The sequence below is a fragment of the Salvia miltiorrhiza genome, chromosome 3, assembly GCF_028751815.1.
Source record: "Salvia miltiorrhiza cultivar Shanhuang (shh) chromosome 3, IMPLAD_Smil_shh, whole genome shotgun sequence".
Classification (NCBI taxonomy): Eukaryota; Viridiplantae; Streptophyta; class Magnoliopsida; order Lamiales; family Lamiaceae; genus Salvia; species Salvia miltiorrhiza.
In genome coordinates, this window is record NC_080389.1 from 194,632 (window position 1) to 212,060 (window position 17,429).

At 36.2% G+C, this 17,429-nt stretch overlaps 2 protein-coding genes across 2 annotated transcripts in view; one reads left to right on the top strand and one right to left on the bottom strand.

Annotated features, from left to right (window-relative positions):
* Positions 1–17,429, top strand: part of LOC131016908 (uncharacterized) — a 1,184,262-nt gene that overhangs the window by 152,800 nt on the left and 1,014,033 nt on the right. The gene's annotated exons all lie outside the window — the stretch shown is intronic.
* Positions 3,107–5,351, bottom strand: LOC131015723 (protein FAR1-RELATED SEQUENCE 5-like). The gene is made up of 3 exons (XM_057944143.1): positions 3,578–5,351; positions 3,294–3,466; positions 3,107–3,226 (listed from the first exon to the last, which is right to left on the bottom strand). The coding sequence occupies exons 1-3, from the start codon at positions 5,349–5,351 to the stop codon at positions 3,107–3,109; spliced, it is 2,067 nt and encodes a 688-aa protein (XP_057800126.1).

Genomic DNA, 17,429 nt, shown 5'->3' on the forward strand with positions numbered 1-17,429 from the left:
CAGTGTTCAGTTTATCAATTGAAATTACACAAGTAAGAATGTAAAACTGAAAGCTGTAAACAACACAGAGACTTTATGTGGTTCGGAAAACTTTTTCCTACATCCACGGTTGGTTGATTAGACCAACAATCCACTCCGCAAGTGCTTAACAGGTGCACTGCAAACCAAACTGTGTGCTTGCCCGGTGCACACATGTAATACCCCATTTCCTCGAGCTAAGTTTAGAATAATTTTGAACTTAGATTTAAGATAATTCACGCCGAATTGAGAAAAAGAATTTATTTTTAATTCCAACAAAAGTGATTTACAAAAACTTTTGTAAATTTAGTTATTAAATTCATATGCATAGCATATTTATTTAATTTAGCATTCAAGCATTTTCACGAGCTTTAATTAGCAAACCCTGAAGAATTATTACAATTTCGATAATTTTATCCTGAGGGATTTTATATGTCAAATCCGGTAAATTCTATGCCACACCCAAGTGCTCAGCACTCCCACTCCCGATGCGCGCCACGTGGCATTTTTAACTTTATATGGTTGAATAAATTTAAATTCAAAATAAACATAAATGCTTTAACGTCCGTCTATGTAATCATTCGCAGTAACCCCATTTTTCAACATTTATCTTATCAAGGTTCAGCGGTCATTCGTGGCACACATTTCGATGGTTTCGGCAAGTAATCTCGGCAATAAAATTATAATACTCGGCAAATAATAATTTAGTTCGGCAAATATATTTTTAAATTTAAATATATAATTAAACTTATAACTATTGAAAATAGTAATTTTTGAAGCATGTATATTATGTGAAATAAATACAAGCAAGTTGAAATTGATTAAATTTTTCTTATTTTTTAAAAAATTATATATATATATATATATATATATATATATATATATATATATATTGTCTTATCAATGATCAGTGGTCATTCCTTTCACGAGATTTCATATTTTAGGTAGCTAGTATTTGGCAAGAAAGTTTTGATTGTTGGCAGAATTTTGTTTAATTCGGCAAAAATATTTTTATTTAACTATATTATTAAATTATAATTATGACTAATATTAATTTTCGTAGTATGTTTATTATGTAACTAAATAGAAGCAATTTTAATGTGAATAAATATACTTTATTTTCAAAGAATTTATATATTTTTTATTCCTTCAAAATGCAGTTTTCATGCATTACGATTTTCCAAATTTTCGGCAGCTATTATTCGGTAAACCAATTTGAATGCTTGGCAGACATTAGTTTAGTTAGGCAACAATATTTTTATATTTATATATATTATTAAAGTTATAATTAAGAAAAATATTAATTTTCAAAGTATGTTGATTATGTGAACTAAATAGTGGCACACATTTCGATGGTTTCGGCAAGTAATCTCGGCAATAAAATTATAATACTCGGCATATAATAATTTAGTTCGGCAAATATATTTTTAAATTTAAATATATAATTAAACTTATAACTATTGAAAATAGTAATTTTTGAAGCATGTATATTATGTGAAATAAATACAAGCAAGTTGAAATTGATTAAATTTCTCTTATTTTTTTAAAAATTATATATATATATATATATATATATATATATATATATATATATATATTGTCTTATCAATGATCAGTGGTCATTCCTTTCACGAGATTTCATATTTTAGGTAGCTAGTATTTGGCAAGAAAGTTTTGATTGTTGGCAGAATTTTGTTTAATTCGGCAAAAATATTTTTATATTTAACTATATTATTAAATTATAATTATGACCAATATTAATTTTCGTAGTATGTTTATTATGTAACTAAATAGAAGCAATTTTAATGTGAATAAATATACTTTATTTTCAAAGAATTTATATATTTTTTATTCCTTCAAAATGCAGTTTTCATGCATTACACGATTTTCCAAATTTTCGGCAGCTATTATTCGGTAAACCAATTTGAATGCTTGGCAGACATTAGTTTAGTTAGGCAACAATATTTTTATATTTATATATATTATTAAAGTTATAATTAAGAAAAATATTAATTTTCAAAGTATGTTGATTATGTGAACTAAATAGTAGCAAGTTCAATTATAAGAAATTATCTTTTTTTAAAAAGAATTTATATGTTTATTTTATTCCTTCAAAATACAGTTGTAATGCATATCACCATTTTCCATGGTTTCGGCAGCTGTTATTCGGCCAGCCAATTTTAATGCTTGGCAGACATTATTTTAGTTCGGCAACAACATTATTTTATAATCATGAAAAATATTAATTTTGAAATTATTTTTAAAGAGATGCAGTTTTTTTTATTTTTAAAGAGACATTGTATGATAGATAATTACTATATTTTATTCGGCAATTATATCCGGAAATTACTATGTATTTCAACAATTATTATATTGGCAATTACTATATGTTTTGGGAAAAATTGAAAAAAAAAATTGACAAATGTTGAAGTGTCGGGAATAGGAGAATATTAGTAGCCAAACCTTCTAAATGGACTCCATAGTCAGCATCTTTGCCAAAATGGAGTCCATTTAGAAGGACAACAAAATAGTATGTTTTTAGATATTTTGTCGTGTACATTTCAGCCATTGCAGCAAAAACAACACATATAATATGGCTTCAGAATATAACTTCCTGCCAGCAACGCCTAGCCTCCCCAACCAATAGTACAATATATTTCAGTTATATAATATTTTCATTTCATAATAGCGAGGTCATAATATACAAAAGACAAAACACTGAAATATATATTTGGTTGAATTTTATGAAGTAAATGTCAGTCAATACCCAAAAATTTACATAAACTTACTGCATAAAATTCAACCGCATTTTTCACAACGAAGCACACACATGTCCATATCACAAAGGGCCCAACACATAACACAAAACACCTCAATTCCTTGAGAGGCTGTACATATCACAATCCAACATCTATTTTTTTGGAATTAAAAAACAAACAACACACAAACCTGTACATACCAAAAACGGACAAAAAATGTATACAATGGGCTCTCAATTCCTTGAAAGACTATACTCCAGGTCCAAGTTCTGCATTATTCAAAAGACTAACTTAAATTAATTTTCTAACAATATGAGTTGCATCACAAATTAGCATGTAATATTCGAAAATAAGTTGCAGAAACAAATTAAAGCCTGATAGTTATCAGACGGGATAAGGTTTATCCGTGCTTCATTGTCATGAATATTCATGAATCTACGCAATTGTGCCTGAATATAAATATATTACAAATTAGCTTGTAATAAACGGAAACAAGTTGCACTAAGAAATTAAAACCTGATAAACCTCATCAGGGGTGGGGTTTATCCGTGCATCAGCCTGTGTCCACTCAAAAGCACTATCCCAAGTTTGCATTAACGAAGGAGTTTCATACAGTATAGCATTACTATCAGACGGGGCAGTTTGAGATTGATCGAACTTTCGTTTCCTCGACCCACGAATCTTACAACCTGCTTCACACATTTAAGCATGAAAATATGTGAAAAAAGTTAAAAAAAAATTCATGTGCATATATTTAAACTCACCAGATTTTTTGTTGGATACTTTTCGTTTCCCCTTACTTTTTGTTCTATCCCAATGACGAATAATTTCTGAATTCTTTTCGCCACGTGTTTTTGCGACTTTGGGATTTCGAAATGCAACACCTCCTTTCGGCAACTCATGCTGTTTACTTGCCGAGTTGGTCTCTGCAGCCTTCGAAGCAACTCTTTTCGGCAACTCATCCTGCTCTCTTGCCGAGGCATTCTCAACACCATTTGAACCAGCTCTTTTCGGCAACTCATGACACTCTCTTGCCGAGGCATTCTGGACACCCTTGGAACCATCTCCTTTCGGCACTTCTTGGTGATCCCTTGGCGACCCATTATGATCATTCCTCGAACCATAAACCTCCTCGCACAAGGACGTAAGCCGGGTCATAATAAGCCCACGTTTATCACAGTTCAATTTGGCATATTCTCCAAGATCATATGTCATGCGCATGAGATGATTCACGAAAGCCAAACTAGAAACATGTAAGTCGGAATCATTGGGAACACCAATGCCGGAACTAACATTCGTCAAGATTCTTTCCTTGGCAGCCCGAGAAAATCTCTTTAACAAATACTGTTTAGGAATGTTTTTCACATTCATAAGATAATATATCTTGAAAATGTGAGAACACAAATATCCCGCAGTTTCAAATAGGCGACAAGTGCACGTAGAAAGATAACTTTCCTTGTTGAATTGAATATGCCTCTGCTTCCCACCAACACAACCTGAGGACACAATGAATTCAAGGTCATCCGAATCATACTTTGATGGACCTTTGATTATATCCACATTCAAAGAATATTTGGCCTCATGTTCAAATTTACGAAAAACACTTCTCGTCAATACTTTAGCTGCATTCTTCATTAGTTCATTGTGATCCACATATAGCCCAGGCATTCCTATACATAGTGCATCCTCTTCACTTTCTTTACGCCTCCATTCAATTTGAATTTCATCAAACTTAAACACAAAATCATGCAAGGATGTGCTCGCACTACAAATAGTCTTCAGAACTTTGTTTGTTACCTCACTCCGTGAGGTTGCATGTAGCCCGGCACAAAATCTGTGATTTGTAAAAGCAGACGACCATCTTTTCTTCAATCTATACATGGTATTAAACCATCTATGCTCACCGAGGCCATACTCATCAATCATAGCCTTCCAAGCCTCTTCAAATTCGGTCTCTGTATCACATCCATTCATACAGTGAAACCAAGCTCTCTTGAAAGTAGCACTCCCGTTCAATTTGCCAAAATGAGATGGCGCATTTTGGTTGATATGCCATTGGCAAAGACGATGACTAGAAGTCAGAAATACAGAATCAATTGCATTCATAAGAGATTGGCATTGATCGGTAAAAATAACCTCCGGTTCTTTGGCAGACATGCTGGTCCAAAAAGTAGTTAACAACCATTCATACGATCGGGTTGTTTCATCTGATAAAAATCCTAGGCCAAACAGAACATTCTTCAAGTGGTGGTTGACACCAACAAATGGAACACAAACAAGTTTGTACTTATTTGTCCGATACGTACTATCCACCGATAAGACGTCGCCAAAATACTCATAATCCAAGGAGCTGCGCGAGTCTCTGAAAAAGAAATTCATAAGGTGGCCATCATCATCTAATTGAAAGTCCCAATAAAAGAACGGCTCGCTATTTGCCTTCGTCGTAAAATATTGAACAAGCCACGTTGCATCACCATTCTCCACTTTCGTCTTCATCTTAAGGCCATTTATATGATTATATGCATCCTTTCTCGTAAAACCACAATTTTGAGGACCACCGGACTCCTTCTCCATGAATCTACAAGCCCTAGCAACGCTAATGCCTGCCGAGTTCATTGCTTCTATCAAATTTTTCTTAGCCTTCGACAAATTACGTGTTGAACGTAGCAAATAGGACTGCTCACTGGGAAACAAATCATGATTGTGCTGTTTGTAGAAAGAAGAAACTTTCCACTGCCCCTCTCTCTTGCGTGACACCCTCAGCTTTGCCGTACATAAAGATCTCCGAACTTGCTTCTTGAAAGTTGGCAGCCTTTCATTTAATGGTTTCGCTTCACTCTTCCCATGCCAACCACAAACAAATTCTTTGTAACAACATACTCTAGTACCATCAAAGTAACCTTGCTTACGTTTTGTCACACTAAAGCCCTTAAGTCTTCCATACTCACAATATATAAAGTGAGCAACATCGGGATCTTTCACGGGGAACTCTGGTTCTAATTTTTTCTCAAATTCATCCACCAAGTCAAAATCTTCATCATTCAAATTTTGAATCTCATCTTCCAAATTTTGCTCACCATCTTCACCATCTTCATCCCTTGCTACATCTTCAATAATAGGTTCTTCTACATATGGTTCATCAGTAACCAATGCTTCGTATTCAAAGCCAACATCATCAAAAGGAGACTCATTCAAATCAAATTCCATGATTAACCTAAAATGTTACAAATGTCATTCATAATACGAAAATATTACGTCATGCCATTAAAACAAGTCTCATGCCGAATTAAAAAGTAAACTTTTGCCAAAATAATGACTGCCAATACCGGCAAGTACATATATCGGCAGATTTTTATTCAATAAAAAAACAGGCCGATATATGTACTTGCCGAAATGAAAAATTGCCAAAACTCTACCAATATTTAAATTTATGATATTATTACAAAAAGGCACTTTTCGAATTAAAAACAAAACTTTGCCGAAATATGTACTTGCCAGAATCGGTAGTTATGATATTCAATAACAAAAAAAAACAGCATAAAAATATGATATTATCAAACTAAAAATACACAATAAACAAATAAAATGAACAAAATTCACTAATAATCCGTCAAAACTAGAAAAATACGTAACTTACAATAGAGCTTAAAATAGCTTGAATATGAACACTTCACAATAGAAAAAATCGAGCTTACAATTTCAATTTTCATATAAGAAGAATAAAAATAAATGATTAAAAAATGAAAAAAATTCACAAATAATCCGTCAAAATTAGAAAAGAAACATAACCTTACAATAGATCTTGAAATAGCTTGAATATGGACACTTCACAATAGAAAATTCGAGTTTACAATATAAATTTTCATTTAAGAAAAATGAAGAGCTTCAGAATCAGCTCAGACTTCGTGTGGAAGAAATGGAAGAAAGTAAACCCAAAAGTCATGTTTTAATCCCCCAAAAAATTGGAATTGAAAAATTGGCGCGGAAAATTAAGCATGTGTCATGCTTGCCGAGTGTTTCGATAACAAATTTTGCCGAATTCTGATGCCATGACATTACGGTTCCCAAGAATCAATTGAGTGCTAGACGAAACCCATAAACGGAGTTCACTCAAAACTACAAAAGAAAAAGATAAATTGATTAAATGAAAAATGCCACGTGGCGCGCATCGGGAGTGGGAGTGCTGAGCACCTGGGTGTGGCATAGACTTACACTCAACTCACTTACACTCACCTCTCCCATCAGCCACCCTACACTATGTTATCCAATTTTTAGCCATGCTTTGCAGAGGAAATCAACTCTACACTCCTACTCCTCTGCCAATTTAAAGTTACTGCAGCCAAACTCCTCTACTCACTCTCCAACCTATTCGAAGCACACTACCATCATTTTAGAAATTCCTTCAACTTCAAGATATCTTCCAAGTTCTGGCTAGAATTCAAGTGTAGAGCCAACGACCAAACGAGAACACCCATTTCAAACTTCACCAAGGTAAACACTTGAATTTCTGCTTACCATCACTCTCACAACAAGCTTCAAACTTGTAAAACTCAACATATGCACAGCACCTCATATAGCATTCTCAGTAATGAAACAAAATGGCATTTCAAATGCATCTACATACACTCTGTTTTTACATATGTGTGTTTACATACAAGCATGAGTTTGTTTTTAAAAGAAGAAAGGATATAAAAATGGAGTCTTGAGCTTTGTTTGTGCTTGTCGTGTTTGAGTGTTTACTGTTGAATCGAGTCGAGAATGGAGGAAGGCAGATGCGGTCGGCGGCAGTGGTTCTCCTGCTGCTGTCGGCCGGAGATTTGAGGGAGAAGCTGACTGAGGAGGATGAGAGAGAATCGAGGGAGGCGGCGGCGGCGGCTCATCGCTGCTGTCCGTCCGGTGGTGGTGGTGGTCCGCCACTGTCACAGAGAGAGAGAGATGGGTTGAGTCAGTGGAAGGAAGGAGAGAGTCGACGGCGCCGGAAGTTTCAGAGAGGGAGTGGGGTGTTGACGGTGGGGGCGTGGAGCCACTGACCGCGGCTGCCGGATCTGTGAACATGGGAAGTTCGAGAGAGCAGAGGGAGAGATGGGCTGGGTGTTGCTGAGGGTGTCGGCGACGGTGGCTCGGCTGCTGTTGCCGGAAGGCCGAGAGAGAGGCGGAGGGAGGCAGCGGCGGTACCTATCGCCGTTGCCAAGAAAGGAGGCGGGTATGGTTGCAAGGTCGATTTCGCCGATGAGAAGAAAGGGAAGGGAAATCGACGGGTGGCTAGGACAGAGGGAGATGAGGCCGGTGGCCCTTCGCCGGAGGCGAAGCCGCGGCAGCGGGACTGATGGCTGAGAGAGAAAGGGGGGCGAATTTTGAGCAGTTCAGTCGAGAGAGAGAGATGAACGATCAGTTGAGAGAGGGAGGAGGCGTGACTGATGAAAGGGGGGAAGGAGGAAAATGCTAGGTTTGGGCTTGGGGGTGTTGGGCTTGAGTGTTGGGCCGAGTTTTATTTAATTTTTTGTTTTAGTTTGGGCTGATAGGTGTATTTTCAGTTGGGCCAATGTTTTTATTTAATTCCTTGGGCCCTTAATTTATCCATTGGGCTGTGCAGCTTCTTCAATTAAATGGACTGCACTATTTTAATTAATTAGACTTATTAAGTTTGATTAATTATTTTAATTTGCATAATAATATTATATTATTATTAGGTGCATATTTTAAGTAATTACTTATTATATGCTAAGCATGACATGTATTGCATTTGCATTTTGCAATAAAAGCATTTATGATTTAATTGGTTTTATTTATAATCCATTTATAAAAGAAAATCGAGTAAGGATATTGTTGGTGTCCTTAACTCAAGAAATTTAGTTTTCAAGTATTTATTCATTAAATTTTGGAAACCCGGCGTGATGAATCAAGTATGTTTAGTACATCCACTAAGACTTTAAGTTAGCTTCACGAGACCTATTAAGAATAGAATTTCTTGTAGGCTTTATGAACCAAGGGGGATTAGCGCTGCTTTCCCAAGACGAGTTTATGTGATTATGATCTCCAGGCTTTGCCTATCCAGGTGGGCTTACTTTCCAAATGTATAAAGTATGATTGAGTTATTAAGCTCTAAATATTTCAATGAAATGCAAACTGTCTATTTTATACAATAAAATGAAAACTGTTTATCCAATAAAATGTTTATGTGCACTCTGCTCTGTTTAAGGCTCGCAAAGTTAATCAATTGAGGTTCTCTTATGACCTAACACGTTGTCTGAGAATCGTGTACACATGCTAGCTGACCTGGTGGGTTGATCTCCATCGGGCACTGGCCAGAGGCGTTATAAGGGTGCTCGACAGGATGTGTTCCGGAGCATGTATCATGTAAGGCCTGCCTGGGTAGCGTCCCGAGGTCAATTCAACTTGTCTGAGTTACGTCCTCAGGGCAAGTGCAATGGGAGAAAAGGATCCGTCGGTGGCTAAAAGGTCCGGGATCACAGCGAGTAACGGAAAGGGAGTGTGACATGTGCGCACAAATAAAAGAAATTATTTTAACATGCTTAAAAGTCCTTTCAATTTAAAACCTTCTAAGTTATGTCAATTATAATTGGATAAACTGTCTTTACGAAAATATGAAATGTTTATGAAAATGCATGCCCACTGAGCACATTAGTACTTAGCCAAAAAATACTTTCAAATATTTTCAGGTTGGCTGGCCGGTGCTGACGGGACGGAGCTGAGGCTAGGGTTAAATTCCTATGTTAGAATTCCGCTGTAGCAATTACTCATATCCGTCTTTTGTTTTCCCAACTTAAGATCTTCATGTTAAATTTCAAATGATATATCTGACCGAGCTTAGACTTTTCACTACTAAATTTATGCTAATGAATGTCGGTTGTCAGAAGCATGAAACAAAACTTGTGATCCAAAGGGGCTTAGCCCGACTCGTTATCTTATTATTCGGGTTTTAACAAGGTTGTTCCTTGTTTATTTCTATGATTTTGTTGCACCTCGATTATATTTATTCATTCAAGAATTGGGGTGTGACAAAACAACCGTACCACTGAAGAAAACCCTTCTTCAGTACCCACGCTTCACTCGCGTCGGATTTCTCTGCTTAACACACCCCGTGTCAAGACTTCTCTTGCTTAACACTACCCCGTGCTAAGACTTCTCTTGCTTAACACAACCTGTGCTAAGACTCTCAGAGTCAGAAAACCTTTCTGAACTCCGAATCACTCAAACACTCTTTTGGGAGAGGTTTGAACGAGTGCCAACTATGCTACAAAGAACAAGTTCTTTGAAGCTAGTTTTGACATTGGCTTTAGGTAAGGATATATTTGCCTAATGTCTAAGAGAATATGTGTAATCAGCAGTGACTGATTTTGGCTTTGGAATTCTCTTCTTCGATTCAAGCTTTGGTGAGGTTAAGCTTTAGGCTGAGTAGCAATTTCGGCAGAGCTTCAGCTTATGTCGTTGAATCGGTGAAGGTTGAAGTGATCCTCGAGCGCTATTTGTAGGAGAACTCTTGAATAGATCCGTTGGCGTAGACCGTCCTCAAGATTTCTTCCGTTGGAGAGCAATTCGAATTTGGGCTAAGGCTTCAATCTTCGAGGTTCCTTGTCTGGGTGGAAACGGCTCTCTTTGATGGACAAGAGATGTGACGTCTCTGAAAAGTAACCACCAGATAGGAATGACCTCTGCAGAGATAAAGATATTATGAGATCTCTGCATTTAATGCGGCTGTACTTTGTGAGTACGTGGCTTCCTCTGATCGTTGGAAGATCAGTCCTAGGAGGAATGTTCAACTGATACTTGACTTTAGTATCAGTCCATTGCGCGCCTTAAGTAATCAGTCTTCAACTGATTCTTCAACTGATACTTCAGTTGGTATCTGCAGTCTTCAGTCTTCAGTCCTTCGTTCTTTAGTCTTCAGTCTTCAGTCTTCGACACCGCAAGCTAAATTAGAAAAGAACTCAAACACTTGAGTTCAAAACAATTCTAGTCTATTACAATTACGATCTATGAATTTTTGTATCATCAAAATAAGGGTTAGGATATTCCACAAGGTTCCCAACATTTAAATTTAATAAATGTTTTATAGATTAATTATAATTTTCTTTTTGATTGAATTATATAAAAGAGTAATGATTTTTAGACACCTAGATGTCTAGACACCTAAGCTAAACTGCGGTTTTTTCATTAAAGTAAAATGAACCGATTTTTCAGTATTCTGTGTTTTTACATAAATATCATCTCCTTAAAATACTCAACTAATTTGAATCTAATCTTATTTCATTTTTATTTTCGTTTTTCCTCTAAATTTTCGTAATTTTCGAAAATAATTTTTTTACGAAAGTTATATGTTTTTTTTTTCAATTTGTTTTTTTTTATGTTTTTATTTTCAATTTTTTTCCCACGAATTTATAAATTGTTGTAAACATAAAACTAGATTTATTATATTTGCAAATATTTTTTATTTTGTTCCGAAAATAAATTTTTTTTTGAAATTTATGTTATTTGTTTCTCAAAGTTTTTTTTATTTTCTTCAAAAATTTATGAATTGCCTATTTTTTAAAAAATTTGTCCGATTATTGAGGGTTATATTTTCAGCAATTTCTGTTTGTTGTTTGGTTTTTTTTCTTTCCCAAAATTGTATTAATCTTTTTTATTTGTTTCTTATTTTCAGCAATTTATGCGGAAGATTATTTTCTGTTTTTTTTTTTTTGTAATTTTAGTTTTTTGACGAAAATTGTATTATTTATTTTATGATTTGTTTCCTTTAATTTGGGTATTCCCCTAAAAAAGATTTAGATTTGTTTCCACACATATTATTTATTCCAGAAATCCTATTATTTATATTTTACGATAATATTTTATTCATTTGTTTACACTTATTTAATGATTCTCCTAAAAATAATCGTAGATTTGTTTCCATATGTATAATTTTTCTTGAAAATTTTATTATTTATTTTTTTCAGAAATTGTGATTTTTTTTAATTTTTCTCCACTAATAATTAACTAAGATTAATACTTGTAAATAATGAAGTAATATTTTTTTTTTGGTTAAATTTAAAATTATTAAGTAAGTTTATTAAATTAAAGAGCTTGATTGCACACCATGTGTTTATTTAATTAAGTAAAATAATTTCGACTTCATTACTCACACTATAGTACTTCATTTTCTTATTATTGCATTGAGTTTAATACTTTATTATAATACATTGACATAAAATATTTGTTATTTAGTTTTTTGATTCATGTCTCATCATATGATTCATTTTATTTTTATTATATTTGAACTATTTTAATAAATTTTCAATTACATCCTTCAATTGTATTGCCTTGAGTATAATTATTTCAACTACATTATTTACAATATAGTAGTTCATTTTGTTTTAATTATTTCGATTACAATACTATATAATAATTCGTTGTATTCAAGTACGTAATACCCCGCCCATTAATATTAAGTTTAGAATTATTTTTGAACTTAGATTTAAGATGATTCACGTCGGATTGAGAAAAAGAATTTATTTTAATTCCAACAAAAATGATTTACAAAAGCATTTGTAAATTTAGAAATTAAATTTATATTCATAGCATATTTATTTAATTAAGCATTCAAGCATTTTATGAGTGGATTTTATTTTTTTATTATTTGGGCCTTAAGCTTTTAATTGCTTTTAAAGGAAAATGAAAGCCCAACCCACCTCTTCCTCAAGATATTTCGCTCCACTCCACCGCCTCACTGTTCTCTCTCTTCTCTATATAATCTCATTCGCTGCCCTCTAATCATTCTCTCTAATTTCACTCAAAGCATCTCACTTCATCTCTCTCGGATTGAACCTCAAGAACAGCAGCCAACGATTCACCCAGCAAGCATAGCTCATTCTCGATTCACATGGCAGCCCAACAAATTCAAGCCAAGGTTTCACCTTTAACTCCCCTACTTCTTCACTTCACTTTCGATTTAGAAACCCATTTTCATGTTCATGTTTTTGTGTGTTATTATGTATTTTTTCTGCATAACTGTCCGGCCGGTAATATGCCCGGAATAATGTGTCCGGCCGGTACAATTTTTATCTGAAATGTATCCGGTCGGACACATTTTTCCGGGCACTTCACCGGCCGGACAGATTCTATATACGCATGAAATACTTTATTCTATCTATCTGTGTGTTTATATTAATTATTACTATTTTATTGAATTTAATTTAATTATAATTGTTTAATTATTAATTATTGAATTATTATTGCTTTGTTTTGCTGGGTATTACATTGAATTTTTTATGTTTATTTTGTGCAATTGAATAAAATAAAGTATTTTACGCCTATAGAGCAACTGTCCGGCCGGTAATATGCCCGGAATAATGTGTCCGGCCAATACAATTTTTATCTAAAATGTATCCGGCCGGACACATTTTTCCGGGCACTTCACCGGCCGGACAGATTCTATATACGCATGAAATACTTTATTCTATCTATCTGTGTGTTTATATTAATTATTACTATTTTACTGAATTTAATTTAATTATAATTGTTTAATTATTAATTATTGAATTATTATTGCTTGGTATTAATTAAATTGCAGTTTTTTTGTTTATTTTATGAAATTGAATAAAATAAAATATTCTATGCCTATATAGTGACTGTGTGTTAATATTGTTTAACAATGTTTCATTGTTAATTCATAATATTGTTTAACAATGTTCATTTTGTCGAGAATAAAATAAAATATTCTGCATATTTTACTATTTTTTATGTATTTTGCTATTTGTATTATTTTTTAATATTTTACTGAATTTAATATGGTTTTCATTTTGTAAATGAATAGGCGAATGTCCCATATCTTCGTCTCGACACTATTGACCAGACGGAGGTAACTATCAGCACATACTTGACACGCACCCGTCGTGCGGTGCGGACAAAATACTTGTGTATGCCCGATACAGACAATACACGCTCCTACGTCTCACAGCAAGAAACAAGTCTTAGTGGCAAGTGTAGGGTCGAATCTCACAGGGAGTGAGGAACCACTTTGTTCTCCGACGACAAACTGAGGTGTCACAGGTCTCAATCTGTATACTCTGCACAAGAAATTAACAAAATCAATAATAACAAAGGGGTGAGGTTATTCGGTTAGGTCATAACTGTTGTCAACATTCGTTTCGGTCATAGGCATACTGATGATCCGTCCATGGTCCATATAAACCCAAGGCGTGGCCCAAAGACATTGGGGCGTTTCAAGGGGGTATACTTCACATTTAGGATGGTTGATCCCATTGTGGTCACTTGGTCCGAAGGTCACACAATCCCCGGTCACAAGGCAGTGCTTCACTCCTCCTTAGGTAGTAGTCATACCTGTTACTCACCAAGTATGACCCTCACCAACCTTCTCTCCCGAGGTCCCCAACTCTGCACTTTGAGTGACACATGCCTCCTGGACACAACCATTTCCGGCTTGTTAGCCGACCAGTCATAGACATGCTACGGCGCAAAAGTTACCTTCCTTGTTTGATAACCATGGCTTGATCCCTCGTCACAGTTGATGGATATTCTCTAGAGAAGCCCAAGACTGAGGAAGGACAGTGTATCCCATCAATCCTTTCCCCACCTTCCGGATCTACAACGCCTTTTGTTGACGCTGCTCAGCTACTCGGTCTTGGGTATACCGGTTGTCACGCCCTGATATACCCTGGCCTTTGCTTGACACGGACAACGTTTTACCGAACGGAGATCACCCGTTAGGCCCCTACTGCCCATGGTTTCGAACAGATCCTTCCGGAACCACGAGACTCAACCGAAAGAACAAATGCCTCACGAATGTTTACATGTTGACAACAATTATTTCCACCCCTTAAACCTCACCTAAGGAACTACTCACAAATAGCAGAATTCACAAATGCGAATTGAATTAAACACATCATGTAACAAAATGAAATACTTGATTAATAGAAATGATACCTACGTCCTCGAGCCTTGAATCTTGTTCGAATGAAAACACAACGGAAAATAGAAAGTAATACTGGAATGTAGATTGTTTTAAATGCCACACACGACAGGATCAAAGTAGTAAACTAAATAAAACAGAGTTTCAAAAGTGCCAAGAGCCCTTTCACGCTGCACACATCCTCCTTTTATACTGCTGCATGGTAAAGGTCCAACCCCAGCGGCGCCAGCTCCATATCTTCAACGAGATCTTCTTTCCTTCTTTAGCTCAATCCGTGATTGATCTAATTGAAGATAGCTTCCAGCTGCTTGCTGTAGTCAACCTTTCCCTTTCTTCCGATGCTTCTAGCTCCTTCCTCCTTCCTCTCTTTGCTTCTTCCAAATCCCCGAGATTTACTTTCCTTTTCTGGCTTCGACTGTCTGCTTCTCATTGTAGTGGTCAGACGGATTGCTTCCTTTGGTTTGATTCATACCAGGTGGGTTGCTTCAGGTTCCCATGCCCCAAGTTAGATTGGAGAGGTACTGCGGCCGAAGCTCCATGCTGGTAAACATGACATTGCAATCTGGGCCTGGTAATGCCCATTCCAACCACATTCTTTCTGTTTCCGCTCTACTGGCCCTTCCTTCCTCAACAACTTTATTCTCCCCTAGACAGACCTGAACTGACACAAATAAAGAGAAAAAGATGGTCAAATGGCCCAAAAGTCGAAGACGCATCACACCCACACACTTAAAACATACTTGCCCTCAAGTATGTAGGTGGATTCACAAAAGACACGGACAAAAAGATTGAAAGGAAAGAAATAAAACAACGAGACACGAAACTTGCACCAACATCAGGATCAGATCATACTGACATGCACCATTCAGTTCAGTCAAACCACAAACCAAAGAGTAATTGACTCATCCAAAAACACCTAGCGGATGGACTCGAATTTATACGAGGTCGTCCTAGGGTGGTAAGGTGACTCAAGTCGTCTCTCAAGGAAGACTTAGCAGGGCTTCAATTGTGCTACTCACAAGTACAGAAATAAAACCTAAACACTCTAATCGGGTAATTGGGTCTGACACTATCTCGCGCTCTAATCTCCACAACATGGACAGAAAAAAACACTAAACATTAACTAATGCAGGGGACATGAACAACTAAGAACACAAGTATTAAACATGAAGACTATCAACTTAGGGTTTCAATCGAGCACTCCAACCAAACGATCACCAACTTATGAACCAACAGTGATTAATAATTACCTAGGCATGAAACTAATTAAACATCAATTCAAACTCGAGAAAACTTCAAAGACTATTAAAGAGATTATTAAAACATTCACCAATAAGATAAATCCGAAAGCAACATTAACAATCCAACGATTCACACAATTCATTAAGATCAACGTCAACAATCTCAAACATCACATTCATCATCATCACATTCATCAAGCATAAACTAAGGAATTCAAATAAACCAAAGGATTCGAATTACTAAGGAAAAGAAATGAGTTCTTACACAACGTAGCAATCCAATGGAAAATAATCCGATGAAAGGGTAGTTGGAATCACAAGCGATCCGATGAATCCCAAAAGCGAAAGTAAAAGTTTAGAAACTCTAAAACAATGGAAAAAAGTGGAAAATCGCCCTAGAGGCTGTTCTGATCGAAGGTGTAGAGAAAAACCCTAAAAATGGGTTTTTATACGAAAATCTGTAACTGCCGGATTCGCACAAGGACGGCGGCGCCGTGAGACGGCGGCGCCGTGGACGGCGGCCGCCGTGGGACGGCGCCGCCGTGGGACGGCGCCGCCGTGGGACGGCGCCGCCGTGAGGGGGCTTCGCAGATTCATGCCAAAAGATGCACGGCCCGCGCCTTGAGGCCGCGGCCGCCGTATCCACGGCGGCCGCCGTGAGACGGCGGCGCCGTGAGGTTGCCTTCGGAAATTTGCTCCAACAAGGCTGAAAATGCTTGACAATGCTCGAATCCTGCACATGACGAAGTATACCCAAAAAGATCATCGAGCACGTGAAATATAAGGTAAAAAGTCATGAAACACGCTCGAATGCAAAGCAGAACACACGCAGAAACTGCCCAAAAATGAGGTGAACAACCCCCCCACACTTAAATCCTTGCTTGTCCTCAAGCAACAATCACAACATCGACAGAAAGTTTTCAAGCGATTCTTCTCACCAAACAAACACAAACCAGTCCAAGTCCTTCAAGATATCAACGTCCCTCAATCAAGTGTTCAAAGCTAAGATTTTAAGATGCAACAACAAAATGATACAACTCAATCCGATCAGACCCAATTCTCCGCTAAGGGTGAATTTCCTAATGCATTTTCCTTTACAATCATGTCTCATTCCTCTTTCATATGCTTTCACGTTACTCATTTCACTTCTCTTTTTTTTTTTTTTTGGGGGTCTAGTTATTTTTGCTCTTAATAGATGGGCCAAAATTCACGAGATTGTACTTTTGGAGGTGATCCAAAGTGTTCTCGTGTGGTTTCCCATGCTCATAATAAAATCATTAGAGGAGCAGAGACCCAGACTATCAGAAACTCAACAACCAACCAAACAATTTTCAAAACAGAGACAGACATTAGGAAAAAACACTGAAAACACTCCCCTTAGCATCTACCGGACAAATCACGTCAAGAGTTGCTCATCAGGGTGTTGCACCAAAACCTTGAACTAATTACACTTCGTTGGGGCAAATCAATCAAGAAAAACAAGGA

Excerpts from the sequence above, each read along its gene's own strand:
- LOC131015723 (XM_057944143.1), bottom strand. The coding sequence starts at position 5,351 with ATGGAGAAGGAGTCCGGTGGTCCTCAAAATTGTGGTTTTACGAGAAAG. Across the intron at positions 3,467-3,577 it reads TCATTGGGATAGAACAAAAA|GTTGTAAGATTCGTGGGTCG; the intron begins GTAAGGGGAAAC and ends TGTGTGAAGCAG. Across the intron at positions 3,227-3,293 it reads CCCCTGATGAGGTTTATCAG|GCACAATTGCGTAGATTCAT; the intron begins GTTTTAATTTCT and ends ATTTATATTCAG.